This window comes from Octopus bimaculoides, chromosome 1, assembly GCF_046866305.1.
Source record: "Octopus bimaculoides isolate indiv1 chromosome 1, ASM4686630v1, whole genome shotgun sequence".
Taxonomy (NCBI): Eukaryota; Metazoa; Mollusca; class Cephalopoda; order Octopoda; family Octopodidae; genus Octopus; species Octopus bimaculoides.
In genome coordinates, this window is record NC_142928.1 from 113,379,332 (window position 1) to 113,395,945 (window position 16,614).

The following is a 16,614-nucleotide window of genomic DNA, read 5'->3' on the forward strand; positions in this document are numbered from 1 at the left end:
TTAGCTCACGCAATATTCCCAATCGACGTTTTACCAGCATCTCCGCGGCCCCTTTGGTTCGCACCCTCCACTCATTGGTGATGATTGCCATCACCCAACCAAACACAGTGACCGAATCGGTCCTAATTTCGATGGTGCGCAGCCCCCACTTCAAGGCCAGGTTCACCCTCTTCAGCACGGCATCCAACTCCACCACATTGATATGGTTGCAGTCATCCATCTTCCTGAGCCATGCTGCATCTTCCACCACGGTGCCTCCCATTTCTAAGACAATCCCTATAACGATGCTACTGGCGTCACACCAAACAATCCCATTCTTTGATTTGGGAACATACCAACTGCCCCTCACTGGATCCTCTGCATCATGTCGGTCGTTTTCTCCCCCACTCTGTCATTCGACTTTGCTCCTTCAGCTCGTCTCTTGATGAAGCTACATGCTGTCCGGAGCCATCCTGCAACCGGGTAGTATCCCACCAGCTTCCCACACACCGAGAACAGTTCCCGTCTACTCACGCTGGTGCCCAGTTCGGGGATCTTGTTCCCTCACCGAAACACCAACGCGCCGGCCTTGTCTCTCTGTAGCCTGAGGCCCAGTGCAGTGCCTCCCTCCATGGCCTCTGGTGACTTGGCGACCAGTCCGAAATTCTTCAGGTGGCCTATGACCTCCGCTGCTGACATTATGGTTTCATCCACAAGGATGTCATCGATGTACGAATTGATGGCCCTTTTTACTCTGTCCACCTTTCCCAGGATGGCCTTGAGAATTGTTGCCATAATTTTTGGCACCGAATTCAGCCCATACCCCAGCCTGGTCAAACAGTATGTCCGGCCCTTATACCTGACAAGCTGATGCTTCCACAGTCTCTCAGCCACATACACCTGCAGGTATGCCGACTTCAAATTGATGATCGTGGAGGCCCCTGTCATCTGCCTCCATTCTCTCAAGGTGTCCCCGCAGACATCTGTGGCCTTGCCGCCCGTATGACATGATATGTGGTCATTCAGCTCTCGGAAGTCAAGCACTGATCTGACCTTATGCTTTGTGGGCTATACCACCGCCATCAGCGGCAGGACTCCGCTCTCTACTTCTTCTTCCCAAGGGATCAATATGCCCTCCTTAATCCACTGCTCCACCTCCCCCTCAAACTCGCTTCTGGCATCGCCTTTCAAAGTATGCTGGTAGCAGCCCGCTTTATTTTTTAACGTTGGGGGCTCTCCCCTCCAGTGCCACTCCACTGTCCACCTCTGGCCATCGAAGGCAGCACGAAAATCCTAGTCTTCAATGGTGTGCGCGGCATAGTTTTCTTTGCGGTTCTCACCAAAGCATGGTGTCGCCATACACGGTTTCCCCGCGAACCCGAAAGTCACACCGGCCTTGTTAACAGTGACACCTCCTAAACGGGTGAGTGCATCCGCCCCATCACCACGTCAATCTCATCCACCAAGTGGCCAACTACAATTGCTTGCAGCGTCAGCTTTGTTCCCTGCACCTCAATCTGCATGTCTGTAATGCCTTCACAGCGTACCTCTCTTCTGTCGACTGCCCTTACCCTGCTTCCTCCACTCCACGTCTCTACCACTCCCGGAGTGATCAGACTCGTTGTACAGCCTGTGTCCACGAGGGCTTGCGACATCTTCCCCTCCACCAGCACGTCAACAACGGGTAGCAACAAACGTGCCTCTATTGATCCAAAGGGATGACCACTGGTGCAGTAGTCTCCCTTAGATCGTTTCCCTTCAGACATTCGCTGGCTATATGTCCCGTTTCTCGACAACGGTAGCAAATGACCTCAGGCTTGGGTAACTTGCAGTCTCGCACCATGTGCTGGCCCTGACACCGGAAACACTGTCCTTTGAACGGTCGCACACGTTCCTTGTTCGACACCTCTACTCCTTGATCGGCCACCTTTTGCTGTTGCAGTTGCTGCCAACGGCGTCAATCTACAACACGAAGCTAACACACGAGCCCTCGTTATTATATCCACCATGGGCATGGCGTTCACGTTCTGCAGTTCGACCGACATGTGGTCAGGAAAACCAGTCACAAACACCAACTTAACCGTCCGATCTAACAATTCTCCCTTGTACCCCACCAGTTTAGCCAATCTCCTAAGTTCATTGGCAAACACATCGACCTGTTCGCCAGTCCACTTTGCTTTCCCCAGGCAAGCGTATGCTTCAAACATTCCTTCTGCAAAGGCCTCCATCAAGCAGATTTCTATTTTTTCCGCGCTAAGTTGGTCCCTCTCTTCCATCTCTAAGAATAGTGCCAACGACGGACCATCTAAGTACAGTGGTAAAAAGCTTGCTAAGTCGCCTATCCTGTGGAGCTTCGCGACCAGCTTCATCTTTTTTAGCCACGCGACCACGTCCGTGTCACCGCAAAACGGCTTAATCACATCGCTCAAAATCCGGACTACACTCATAATTTTTTTTGTTTTTTAATTTCTTTGCTATGGGCTGAAATAGTTTCTGGTGTGATGGAGGAAAAAGACAACAAGAAGCAAAAGGACAGAATGAAACACTAGGACCTTACCTCGTCAACCGAGGCGGAGTAAACGATCACTACAGATCAAAACACATCTTCCTCGTAATCTCTCTGTCTTCTGACTGACACCACATGCTGGCATTCGACCACATGTATCTAACTTCCGGTCTGGCCCTTCTGGTCTGACCCTTCCGGTCTGGCTTCACTTCCATTTGCTTCATCTCTCTCCACCAACAGCACATAGCTCATCACAGCCCATAATACCACATATACTTACATATATATGTATACATATATATATATATGTATACATATATATATATATATATATACATATATATACATATATATATATATGTATACATATATATATATACATATTATATATATATGCATACATATATATGTATACATATATATATACATATATATATATATATATATATACACATATATACACATATATACATATATCTATTACATATATATATATATATATATATATATATATATACGTTCGTGCTGCAGATGTTGGTGAGAGGGATAACTTCCCTTGGCAAACAGGACACAGTCGTGTGTCGATAAGCCAGCTGGAGGAGATGTCCTCCTGGGGCTAAAAGCAACAGTAACATCCACCCCTAGGGGTCAGCCACACTTAAGTGGCAATATACTACACTTTATCGTGCAGTTACTGTTAATACTTCATTTAGAGAATTAACATTGCTATATATATATATATATATATATACATATATATATGCATACATATATATGTATACACATATATACATGTATACATATATATACATGTATACATGTATGTGTGTATATATATATATATATATATATATATATATATAAGGTTGAGGAGGGTATTGGATTTAACCAAACCCAAGAGGATACAGGTAATACTGAGTAAGTGCTGTATACCGACTAGTTTGCCCCAGTCGTTGTATGAACAGGATTGGGTATTATAAGTCGTGTATTAGCGTGTGTATATGTAAATATATGAAAATAAAAAAGATAAAGAGAGCAATGGTAAGGTTGGAGAAGTATTTTATGGATAGTCTTACAGCTGTTTCTGGGAAGATCCAGTACTTCCCTCCATCGGAGACAGAAAAAATAAAGTAATCTATTATTATATCCATAGGCGGATATTTTTAGTATGAAGTGGTAAAGAGTGTGATGTGCTGGAAAAAGAGAAAACAGTACTTGAAGTGTAGTTTCATTCCAGTAGTAAATATCCGTGTAGAAATCCATGTAAAGTAATCCTTGTGGGGATAATCCGGAAATTTATGTTGGAGTGAAAGTTGATATAGCATAGATAGCAGAGGTACATATATTCCATATTGCACAAACGATCACGCAACACAATCACACAACCCCCCCACAGGCAACCTATTCAACCTGGCAAAAACATCCATCTTTCACCATCTTTTGAATAGGATTATTTCCTTTCGATCATCTCACCACACATATACCCCCAAATCTATTTCTTTGTGTGATTGTGTTGCGTGATTGTTTGTGCAATATGGAATATCCCCACAAGGATTACTTTACACGGATTTCTACACGGATATTTACTACTGGAATGAAACTACACTTCAAGTACTGTTTTCTCGTTTTCCAGCACATCACACTCTTTACCACTTCATACTAAAAATATCCGCCTATGGATATAATAATAGATTACTTTATTTTTTCTGTCTCCGATGAAGGGAAGTACTGGATCTTCCCAGAAACAGCTGTAGGACACTATCCATAAAATACTTCTCCAACCTTACCATTGCTCTCTTTATCTTTTTTATTTTTATATATTTACATATATATATATATATATATATATATATATATATATGTAATGTGCTGTGCGTGAGAAGACCCGGCAAGCCAAGTAAGATCGTTGCCAGTGCCCCTGGACTGGTTCTTGTGCGGGTGGCACATGAGATGCACCATTTTGAGCGTGGCCGTTGCCAGTACCGCCTGACTGGCTCCCGTAGGATTTTCGAGCGAGATCGTTGCCAGTGCCCCTGGACTGGCTTGTGCGGGTGGCACATAAAAGACACCATTTCGAGCGTGGCCGTTTTCGTGCGGGTGACACGTAAAAGCACCCACTACACTCTCTGAGTGGTTGGCGTTAGGAAGGGCATCCAGCTGTAGAAACTCTGCCAAATTAAACTGGAGCCTGGTGTTGCCATCCGGTTTCACCAGTCCTCAGTCAAATCGTCCAACCCATGCTAGCATGGAAAACGGACGTTAAACGACGATGATGATGATGATGATGATAGGCGCAGGTGTGGCTGTGTGGTAAGTAGCTTGCTCACCAACCACATGGTACCGGGTTCAGTCCCACTGCGTGGCACCTTGGGCAAGTGTCTTCTACTATAGCCTTGGGCTGACCAAAGCCTTGTGAGTGGATTTGGTAGACGGAAACTGAAAGAAACCCGTCGTATATATATGTGTGTGTGTTTGTCCCCCCCACCATCGCTTGACAACTGATGCTGGTGTGTTTACGTCCCCCGTAACTTAGTGGTTCAGCAAAAGAGACCGATAGAATAAGTACTAGGCTTCCAAAGAATAAGTACTGGGGTCTATTTGCTCGACTGAAGGTGGTGCTCCAGCATGGCCGCAGTCAAATGACTGAAACAAGTAAAAGAGTAAAAGAGTATATATATACATATATATATATGTATACATATATGTGTACATATATATGTATACATATATATATATATATATATATATATATATATATATATATATCATCATCATCATCATCGTTTAACGTCCGCTTTCCATGCTAGCATGGGTTGGACGATTTGACTGAGGACTGGTGAAACCGGATGGCAACACCAGGCTCCAGTCTGATTTGGCAGAGTTTCTACAGCTGGATGCCCTTCCTAACGCCAACCACTCAGAGAGTGTAGTGGGTGCTTTTACGTGTCACCCGCACGAAAACGGCCACGCTCGAAATGGTGTCTTTTATGTGCCACCCGCACAAGCCAGTCCAGGGGCACTGGCAACGATCTCGCTCGAAAATCCTACAGGAGCCAGTCAGGCGGTACTGGCAACGGCCACGCTCAAAATGGTGCATCTCATGTGCCACCCGCACAAGAACCAGTCCAGGGGCACTGGCAACGATCTTACTTGGCTTGCCGGGTCTTCTCATGCACAGCCCATTTCCAAAGGTCTCGGTCCGTAGTCATCGCCTCGGTGAGGCCCAATGTACGAAGGTCTTGCCTCACCACCTCAGCCCAGGTCTTCCTGGGCCTACCTCTTCCACGGGTTCCCTCAACTGTTAGGGTGTGGCACTTTTTCACGCAGCTATCCTCCTCCATTCTCACCACATGTCCATACCAGCGCAATCGTCTCTCTTGCACGCCACAACTGATGCTTCTAATGTTCAGCTTTTCTCTCAAGATACTTACACTCTGACGGGTATTCACATTGACATTACACATCCAACGGAGCATACTGGCTTCATTCCTTGCGAGCTTACGTATGTCCTCAGCAGTTACAGCCCATGTTTCACTGCCATGTAGCATGGTTGTTCGTACGCATGCGTCATACAGTCTGCCTTTTACTCTGAGTGAGAGTCCCTTTGTCGCCAGCAGGGGTAAGAGCTCTCTAAACTTTGCCCAGGCTATTCTTATTCTAGCAGCTACACTTTCAGCGCACCCACCCCCACTACTAACTTGGTCGCCCAGATAGCGGAAGCTATCGACTACCTCTAGTTTTTCACCCTGGAATGAGATAGAAGTTGTTTCCTGTTTGTTTGCAGTCTTTATTGTACCTGAACATCTGCCACAAACAAAAACTAACTTGCTAGTTAACCTGCCTTTGATGTTGCTGCACCTCTTATGTGTCCATAGCTTGCACCGGGTACATCTTATAGAGTTACTACCTACTCCTTTTCTACATACTGAGCAGGGCCATCTACCTGAAGGGGTTTGTGTTTTATCTACCTTCCTACTTATTAGGATTTTGGTTTTAGCTAGGTTGACTCTAAGGCCCTTCAATTCTAGACCTTGCTTCCACACCTGAAACTTCTCCTCTAGTTCTGATAGTGACTCCGCAATTAGGGCAAGGTCATCAGCATAGAGGAGCTCCCAGGGGCAACCTGTCTTGAACTCCTCTGTGATTGCCTGGAGGACTATGGTAAATAATAGGGGGCTGAGGACGGAACCTTGGTGGACCCCTACCTCTACCCGGAATTCATTGCTGTACTCATTTCCAACCCTCACCTTACTGGCCGCATCTCTGTACATGGCTCGCACAGCTCTCACTAGCCATTCTTCTATCCCAAGTTTCCTCATTGACCACCAGATAAGGGATCGGGGGACCCTGTCAAAGGCTTTCTCCATGTCAACGAAAGCCAGGTACAGAGGTTTATCCTTGGCTATAATTATATGTATTTCTTCTATCTTAATGAATAAAAATTCTTCTGATAGAATAAATGGGTTAATAGAAACCAATGTAGCAAAGAACACAAAATAACTGTGGTTAGCTCCTGTTTTTAAGGCAGGAACTCCTTGAAATTTTGGGTATTTGAGTATATTTAAGGATTGGAGAAAATGCATGTTATAATTGCATACTTTATTCCTACATATGTTTCAAAGGATTACAACCTGTGTGATCCATAGGGATCTTTGATATTAAAATTGTAACCTTCTCATCAGGGAAAGCATGGGAATCATCTTAAACATAAGACATTATGACCGATTATGAAAACAATAAATGGATAAGGTTATGACTTGATTCATTTGAAAAAAACAGTTAGAGAATTGGACGCTGCCGGATAGTGGGTTGGACAACACATCAAGTCATAACATTATCCATCTATTGTTTTCATAATCGGTCATAATGTCTTACGTTTAAGATGATTCCTATGCTTTCCCTGATGAGAAGGTTACAATTTTAATATCAAAGATCCCTATGGATCACACAGGTTGTAATCCTTTGAAACATATGTAGGAATAAAGTATGCAATTATAACATGCGTTTTCTCCAATCCTTAAATTCTTAAATATATATATATATATATATATATATATATATATATATATATATATATATATATATATATATATATATATATGTATACATATATATATATGTATACATATATATATATGTATACATATATATATATGTATACAAATATGTGTACATATATATGTATACATATATATATATATATATATACATCATCATCATCATCATCATCGTTTAACGTCCGCTTTCCATGCTAGCATGGGTTGGACGATTTGACTGAGGACTGGTGAAACCGGATGGCAACACCAGGCTCCAATCTAATTTGGCAGAGTTTCTACAGCTGGATGCCCTTCCTAATGCCAACCACCCTTATCTGGTGGTCAACGAGGAAACTTGGGATAGAAGAATGGTTAGTGAGAGCTGTGCAAGCCATGTACAGAGATGCTGTCAGTAAGGTAAGGGCTGGAAATGTGTACAGTAATGAATTCTGGGTAGAGGTAGGGGTCCACCAAGGCTCTGTCCTCAGCCTTTCCTATTTATCATAGTCCTCTATGCTGATGACCTTGCACCAATTGCTGAGTCACTATCAGAACTAGAGAAGTTTTAGGTGTGGAAGCAGGGACTAGAATCGAAGGGCCTTCGAGTAAACCTAGCTAAAACCAAAGTAGGAAGGTAGATAAAACACAAACCCCTTCAGGTAGATGGCCCTGTTCAATATGTAGAAAAGGTGTAGGTAGTAACTCTATAAGATGTACCCATTGCAAGTTATGGACACATAAGAGGTGCAGCAATATCAAAGGCAGGTTAACTAGGAAGTTAGTTTTTGTATGTGGCAGATGTTCAGATGCAATAAACACTGTAAATAAACAGGAAACAACTTCTATCTCATTCCAGGGAGAAAATCTAGAGGTAGTTGATAGCTTCCGCTATCTGGGTGACCAAGTTAGTAGTGGGGGTGGGTGTGCTGAAAGTGTAGCTGCTAGAATAAGAATAGCCTGGGCAAAGTTCAGAGAGCTCTTACCTCTGCTGGCGACAAAGGGACTCTCACTCAGAGTAAAAGGCAGACTGTATGACGCATGTGTATGAGCAGCCATGCTACATGGCAGTGAAACATGGGCTGTGACTGCTGAGGACATGCGTAAGCTCGCAAGGAATGAAGCCAGTATGCTCCGATGGATGAGTAATGTCAGTGTGCATACCCGACAGAGTGTAAGTATTTTGAGAGAAAAGTTGAACATAAGAAGCATCAGCTGTGGTGTGCAAGAGAGACGATTGCGCTGGTATGGACATGTGGTGAGAATGGACGAAGATAGCTGCATGAAAAAGTGCCACACCCTAACAGTTGCGGGAACCCGTGGAAGAGGTAGGCCCAGGAAGACCTGGGCTGAGGTGGTGAGGCAAGACCTTCGAACATTGGGCCTCACGGAGGCGATGACTTCTGACCGAGACCTTTGGAAATATGCTGTGTGAGAGAAGACCCGGCAAGCCAAGTGAGACCTAAATCCAAGACCTCTGCCAGGGGTGTAGCCAGCCCACTTATGCGTACCTTTCCTTCTTTGGACATTAAACTCCGCTTGCGAAGACCTGTTGTGGCAAGTAAAATTGAAACCAGACTAAATTCGACGACTGGCACCCATGCCAACGTCGTCTCCTTCATTGGACATGAAACTCAGCTTGCGACGACTTATTGGGGCAAGCGAAATCAGGATGGCACCTGTGCCCAGCGTCGCCTTTCTGGCACTTGTGCCCGTGGTATATGTAATGGACTTTCGAGCGAGATCGTTGCCAGTGCCCCTGGACTGGCTCTTGTACGGGTGGCACATAAAATACACCATTTGAGCGTGGCCGTTGCCAGTACCGCCTGACTGGCCTTCGTGCGGGTAGCATGTAAAAGCACCCACTACACTCTCAGAGTGGTTGGTGTTAGGAAGGGCATCCAGCGGTAGAAACTCCGCCAAATCAGATTGGAGCCTGGTGTAGCCATCCGGTTTTACCAGTCCTCAGTCAAATCGTCCAACCCATGCTAGCATTGAAAGCGGATGTTAAACGACGATGATGATGATATATACACATATAGATATATATGCATATACATATATATATACGTATATGTCTATTCATCTGTGTGTATGCATCAGTACTTATATGAGTGTGTATGTGTTCTTAGATGTACTTTCACACAACTGCACATATGTGTACACACACATGAACACACATATACACGAGCATGCCCTCATCATGTACAGACACATGCGTATGCACCTTTATCTCCATGTACATATCCACATGTGCATGCACACAGGAGTATGCATGTTTACATGCATCCACGGGTGCACACTTGTGCACATGTATGCCCATGTACACATCTGGGTGCATGCATAGGGTGAGCAGCTTCACATGCTCACTCACATGCACATGCACATACATTTGCGTAGTCATGCACAAGAGGTGAAAGTATGCAGGTAGACAAGCATAGATAAGTGTTGGGGATTGGTGATTTGCGGTGCTATTCATGGGGATTAATTTGTAACAGTGACATTAGTGCAGGCTGTGCTAGGAGTGGCTGGTACTAAGGAGTACCAAAGATTCTGAATCAATCTGTTTTGATCTATATAAACAAGTGAAGGTAGAAAATGCTAAAATAATTTTATCGTGAAGAACATTTTAGTACTGGTTTCAGTCTTCGCAACTTTTTCAACTTAGAGTAAAGCATGAAAAACAATTAAAAAGTAGAAAAACTAAATGAAATATTTTTTAAAAATATTTCCATAATTTTGAAATGCAAGGGCTATTTTCCTTTTTTCTGTCTGTCTGTCTCTCTCTTTTACTCTTGTGAGAGCTTGGTAGGAGGTAGTAGATTGTTTAAGCAGCAGTAGTAGTTGAGGAAGGAGTAAGGAAAGAAGAGAAAGAATAATAAAAATGCAGGAACGGTATGACTGTAGTAGGATGTTAGTTGAATCCTCTTGACCTAAAAGTGGCCTGTTGTGGTTGTAATAGTAGAGATTGGAATTGTTCTGAATAAATTCATGGGTAGTGGCTGTTCTGAATATATTGTTTTTAATATTTGCGTGGGTATTATTCTAAGGCCCTTGTAATAGTGTCATTTGTGATGGAAACATTCAAAAAGGATTCATCTTTTATGATAAAATATGACTCCTTGCTAATGCACTAACTACTGGCATATATATATATATATACACTGGGTGGGGAAGCAAAACTTAGAAATAATAGATAATTCACCAAATTGTTTATTTTATAACAACCAGCAACCTGACATAAATATAATTTTAACACAAGTGTATAGGGGTATAAAGAAACAATTTATTTAATATGTCCACTTTCATTGTCCAATACAGGCTTTACATGCCACCTGAAGGCATCACAACTCTTCATGATGAAGTACTCAAACATGTTGTCCCACTCTTCCCTCAGGACTTGCTTAAGATGATCAACACTTGGATGTGAAGTTCTGTTGGTAGTGTGCTCTAATTTTTCCCATATGGCATAGTCCAGGGGTTTCAAGTCTGGGCTGGAAAAAGGCCAGAAGTTGGCAGGCCAAAAGTTGGCTAAGCTGTCTGTCTTCATAGAATTTCTGCACTTTCTTCACTGTATGAGGAGCACCATCTTGAGTTCACACATAATTACTATTGGGCTAGTTAGACTTCAGCCAAAGCAAAACCTTATATTGCAGGACTTTATAATAAACTTCAGTTCCCACCTTTTCCCCAGACTTGAAAAAAATGGAGAGGCATCTTTTTTCCATCAGATGCCATGACTTGAGCTGGGTACTTGGTCCTTAGGACACCCTTTACTTCAGAAGGTGACTTAGCAATCTATCGATCATTGCAATCTATTGAACAGTTTAAAACAGCATCAACAGTAAATATTTTTTCATCTGCAAAGATTTTGACAGTTCCTCCATTGTGTATCGCAACACTTTTTTGGCCCTTTCATGCCTTCTTGCTTTCATTGCATGGGTCAATAAGTGTCTCAGGGTCCTCATGTATGACCTCAACTGTAAATCAGTGTGTACAGCATTTCTGATGGTCTTGGTAATATTAACAAATGAAACCATTTTTTATTTTGTATATTTTCATTTGTCTTGCTCATTTTTACATTCTGGTATTTTTCTGAAATTTTTCTTGAGAATACGCTCTTCATGGTAAGACATTTTGACGTCTACCTTTAGCATATTAGGAGTCCACCTTGGTGGTCATTCCTCCTAATTTTGTGTGTATATATATATATATATATATATATATATATATATATATTTATGATAATAAAAAATGGCTTCATTTGACTTGTTGAATAAATTTAATAACCAAAATAATAACTATTATAGTATTATATAGTTTGTAGGTGGTGTTCTTATTGCAACAATGTTGTTTGTTACATCTGAGGGTGTTGGTGGAGTTTGGATGTGCACCATATATGATCCCTCATATTGTAAAGGATTGATAATGTAGATCAGTTCAGCGGGAGCATTGCTTGTTGCTTGTTTGGTTTGTATCAATGTTTCCTGTCGATTCACTGGATTTTCCCTTTCACGGTGTGCAAATAATAATAATTTTTTAAGTAATTTCAGATCTGGTTACTCCTAGGAGATTAGTGGGTTCAATTTCCATTCCTGTAGCCTCAAATATAATAATTACGGAATTCTCCCTGCAATGGATTAAGTAAACAAAGAGAGAAATTTTCATTAGGTTTCTATTCATATCTACTACATGATTGTCCCTACAACCGGATGGTGAATGTAGAGAATTATTGTTGGTTGATTTAAACAATTTTTTTATGTCAACTAATTTAGATATGTAAAAGCGTTGTTGTATTGAAGATGTAATTGTTTATATATTTTTTGTTGTAGTTACATGTTGGAGAAGACTTAGGTACTTAATTATATACATTTATATACACACATATACCATTATTGTATGTTGTGATGACAAGAGACTATCTTGGACATAAAGGGTTTCAATTAGTATGTGTTTGAGATATAATGATGTGAATTCCGATGGTTGTGGATTGCACTTACTTGATTTTAACAGACAATAGTCTGTTAAAATGTTTTTGTTGTTTTTAAATTGTAATTATTGTAAGATTGAATAATTAACACTTATACTCATAACGCAGCCATTTGAATTAATTTTTACGATCCAGCTGTCCTTTCCAGATGGGATTTCGTCTTTCTGAACCGAATTACCCCTGAAGTAGTTTATATATAATTGAACTGTGATTATGTATATCAGTAAAACATATATATTAGTCGAAACAATTTGTTGGACTTTTACATAATTTATATAATATTATGTTATGTATTATATTCACAGTATTTAATGTAATATTGTAATTTAAATAAATTATTGAACATCAATAGAATATCTCTATATTTAACTTATCTTTATTATATATATATATATATATATATATATATATATATATATATATATATATATATATGTGTGTGTGTGTGTGTGTGTGTGTGTGTGTGTGTGTGTGTGTGTGTATTCATATACATATAGAATATGAGTGGTTTAGTTCAGTTATGATCAAAACGTTCAGGTATGCTCAGTAAGTGCTATAATTGGTCATCCATTAAGTTCCAAGTTCACTCCTGAGGTTGGACCTAGGGGTCCATATTAGGATTCCGTGTTAGCAGGTATATATTATATTAGGGCAAAAAGAACAGAAACCAAAGGAGGACAAGTATCTCAAGTCATATAGAATAATTCAATTAAGGTAAATCTAAAGTCTGACAGCTGTTTCTGGGATATCCCCGGTGATAGGCCAGTATGTCTGTATGCTGGTTATTACGTCATCAAAAACAAGGTGGGTATGTATGAAAGTTCTAAATAGGGAAATTCACAATGTACAAGGAATAAAATAGAAGAATAAAGAGTAAGGTATATAGAAGAATATAGACAGGAGAATAGAGTTCACAGCTCATCTTTTTCCACAGAATATGGAGGTTGGTCTGTACTTCTGTGAAGATCCCAGGTAAATCCAGGAGGTATTTTGAATAATACCTTCATGTTGAAGTGACTAGCTAGTATGTAAATGATCCACATGGGTATACAGAGTGAGAAATACAGACACCAAGATAGATAGAAATGGTTTGTGAGTTGAATGAAGAGAGAGAGAGAAAAATGAAAGGAGTGGGAAAGAATGAATGAGGAATTAGAATAAAAAATAAGAAATAAGAAAATAAAGATAGAAATAAGATGCCAGTATAAGTATCGGTTCCGGGTGAAAGGTCAGCTATGAAGGTTTTGGTAGGGGAAAAGGTATGTCCATTAATTGAATAGTTGAATTCTAGGTTAGGTGTGGTCAAGGAGAATATTTAGTTCAGTGGTCAATAGGGATAGCTAAAAATAGATGCCTAGCTTAAGGGGGTATATATTGGATAAAACTATAATTAAATGGATAAAGGATATACATTAAGGAATTTAAAATTAAAAAATTAAAGGTTTAAAGCTAGGTAGCTTCCAAGTTACTAAATGTATATATATCGTAGCAACCGTGGATGCATATTGGCAAGTGTTATGTGTGTTGATTGTGCTTGCATTTGGACTTATGGAAGAATCTAAATGTGCAATAAAACTTGTGTTTATATGTAGAAAATGCTTTGCAGTGAATTATGAACTAATATTTGGAGGGCTTCTTTCCGGCAGAGTCCCATACCAAAGCCAGCAGCTTGGTATGGGACACCAGATTCTATTATGGCTCAGGATATCCTATATGGTACTTTCCTACTTATCAGATGCTGTACGTGGTTGGCTAGGGATGTGGATTTGCTATGCTACTCATATTTGAGTTTAGATGTGCAGAATATCTCTGTTTAAAATTAAAATTAATAGTAGACCCGATGTTGTAGCTAGTAGAATTATGTAATATGTTGTGGACAATGCATTGTCCACTTTAACTTGTCCATCTTCCCTTTCCACAACTCACCTACATAAGACAGATCGCTGCAACTGCCGATCCTGGACTGAATGCCTGCTGCAAGCCCACTGCAGAAGGCTTAACATCTAGCAGCACCAGCATGGGTGCTTTTGAAGTGACACCAGCACATGTATGTGTGGAAGAGAGCAATTTTACTTAGCTTGATGCATCTTACCAAATACAGCAAATCGCCACGTCTCCCAGTCACTTGTCATTTTTTCAGTAAGGTCCAGCGTCCAAAGATCCTTTCTCACCACTTCCTCCCACGTGTTCCTGGGTCTACCCCTCTTACATGTACCCTTCACAATTAGAGCTTGGCACTTCTTTATGCAGCTATATATATATATACACACACACATATTTATATTTAATATCTGCCACAGAATCTCTAATATAACTGCGTTGATTTCCGTATTTTATCATATTTTTTTAGGAATTGTTCATTTCCTGGGCTTCTTAAGCAAACTAAACCATGGGTTAAGCTATCTGGATTTGTCGAAGACTGGCTTGACAGGCAAAGGTATCAACAAACTTTCTGAGACAATGACTGAAAGTTCTGTTATACAAAAGTCTTTGAAAACTCTTAAGATTGCAGATAATCCAATGAAAGGAGAAGATATGACGGTAAGTCTTTTAAACTAATATACAAAGGAAAGTAATTTATTGTGTTATTCAGCAAAGTATTAGATCAAGTATCAATTTCCTTTTGGAAATTAATCCAGAATGAAATGAGGGTAGTCCCATGTAGTGCTACAGGATTAATATAGTTCTACATATTTCAGAAATTAGGCATAATCAGAGATATTATACACAGAACTTGTTCATGAAAGGTGTGTGTCTCCATGTTGTTTTTTGAAAGATGGTGAATAGAGATAATTTCTTTAGACATTTATTTGTTTTCCTCTTGTTAATTTCTCTTAATTTCATGCATCAAGTAAAATGTAATCTTAAGGTTAGTAGTAAGAATTTAGTTCACTATTTTCTGACATAAGCTAATTTTAAGGTAGTAATTTAACCCTTTTGTTACCATATTCCTGTTAACATATGCTGCATTTGTTTTAATTTTTTTAAAAATGAATTTAGTAAAATGATTTCCTCATTATTAAACTGGGACAATATAGCATAAAATTTTGATGGAAGATTATAATTTAGACTACTTTAAAACAGTAAGTTATAACATAAGTTATAGAACTTGAGGTGGTCTCAGGTGGACTGATATCGAAAGGGTTCTAAATTTCAAAATTACCTATTTAACTTTTGACTGTGATTATATCCATTATGTTGTATCGTGGACAAGAATTGAAAAAAAAAAAAAAAAAAAACTTTGTATTAAACATGGAAACCAAATATATTTTGGGAATGGCTATAACTAAGTAAATTAAATATTACATTAAGCTATTAAATATTACATTAAGGGTTGTAACTTTGTATCCTTGTAGATGCCTGCACTGTATCATGTTCAAAAATATTAATGACATCACTCTCTATCTTGTTTTTCAGAATCTATGTAAATTTTTAGCAACATCAAATGTTCTGACCCACCTAGATCTGTCTGGGCTGGAAATACCTCTTGAAATGGTGAGAAGTAACTTTTTTTCATTTCTTTTTCAGTATTTTTTTTTTTTTTTTTTCATTATACAAGTATACAAGCATTATTCTTTATTCACATCATATAGCATAGAGAATCAGTTGAATATGTATCAGTTGAATATGTGTATTTGTGTGTCGCTGACCAAACCATTCAATTTTTTTTCTCCTTGTTTTTCTCTTTGTTTTCTCTGTATTCTTTCTGTTGAAGAGCATAGTTTGAAACGTTAAAGACTTTTTGTATTCCCGAGCGTTAAACTAATACATCCTTTTGTTGTTTACACCACCTGTCCTCGTCTGTTGTTGTTTTTTTCATAAATTCTCCCATATATATATATATATATATATAATGGATTCTCTTGTCATGAACGATAAATGAGGGTTCAGTAAAATAAAGTGTTAATCATGTTCTATGGGCACAAACATGTCTCTTGAGGCCTGCTGGTGCCTTACAAACCTTTTGGCAAATGTAACAAGTTGAAGACTCAGTTTGCTTGAGTGTCAGTGGATCATTTATTATGTGTTTTCTTGAGTGGACAGCTAGGCCTATTTTGCTTCGTGCCACAAAACCACAATGACAGGTAAGGTTTCCATTTTGAGGA

The 16,614-nt window shown here is 40.0% G+C and overlaps 1 protein-coding gene across 2 annotated transcripts in view; it reads left to right on the forward strand.

Annotated features, from left to right (window-relative positions):
• The window catches only part of LOC106880055 (F-actin-uncapping protein LRRC16A), a 547,921-nt gene that overhangs the window by 124,409 nt on the left and 406,898 nt on the right, over positions 1-16,614 (forward strand). For both annotated transcript variants that reach the window (XM_089356189.1, XM_089356195.1), the window contains exons 9-10: positions 14,859-15,049; positions 15,926-16,003. In XM_089356189.1, coding sequence (XP_089212315.1) covers positions 14,859-15,049; positions 15,926-16,003 — 269 coding nt within the window. The remainder of the gene's footprint in view (positions 1-14,858; positions 15,050-15,925; positions 16,004-16,614) is intronic.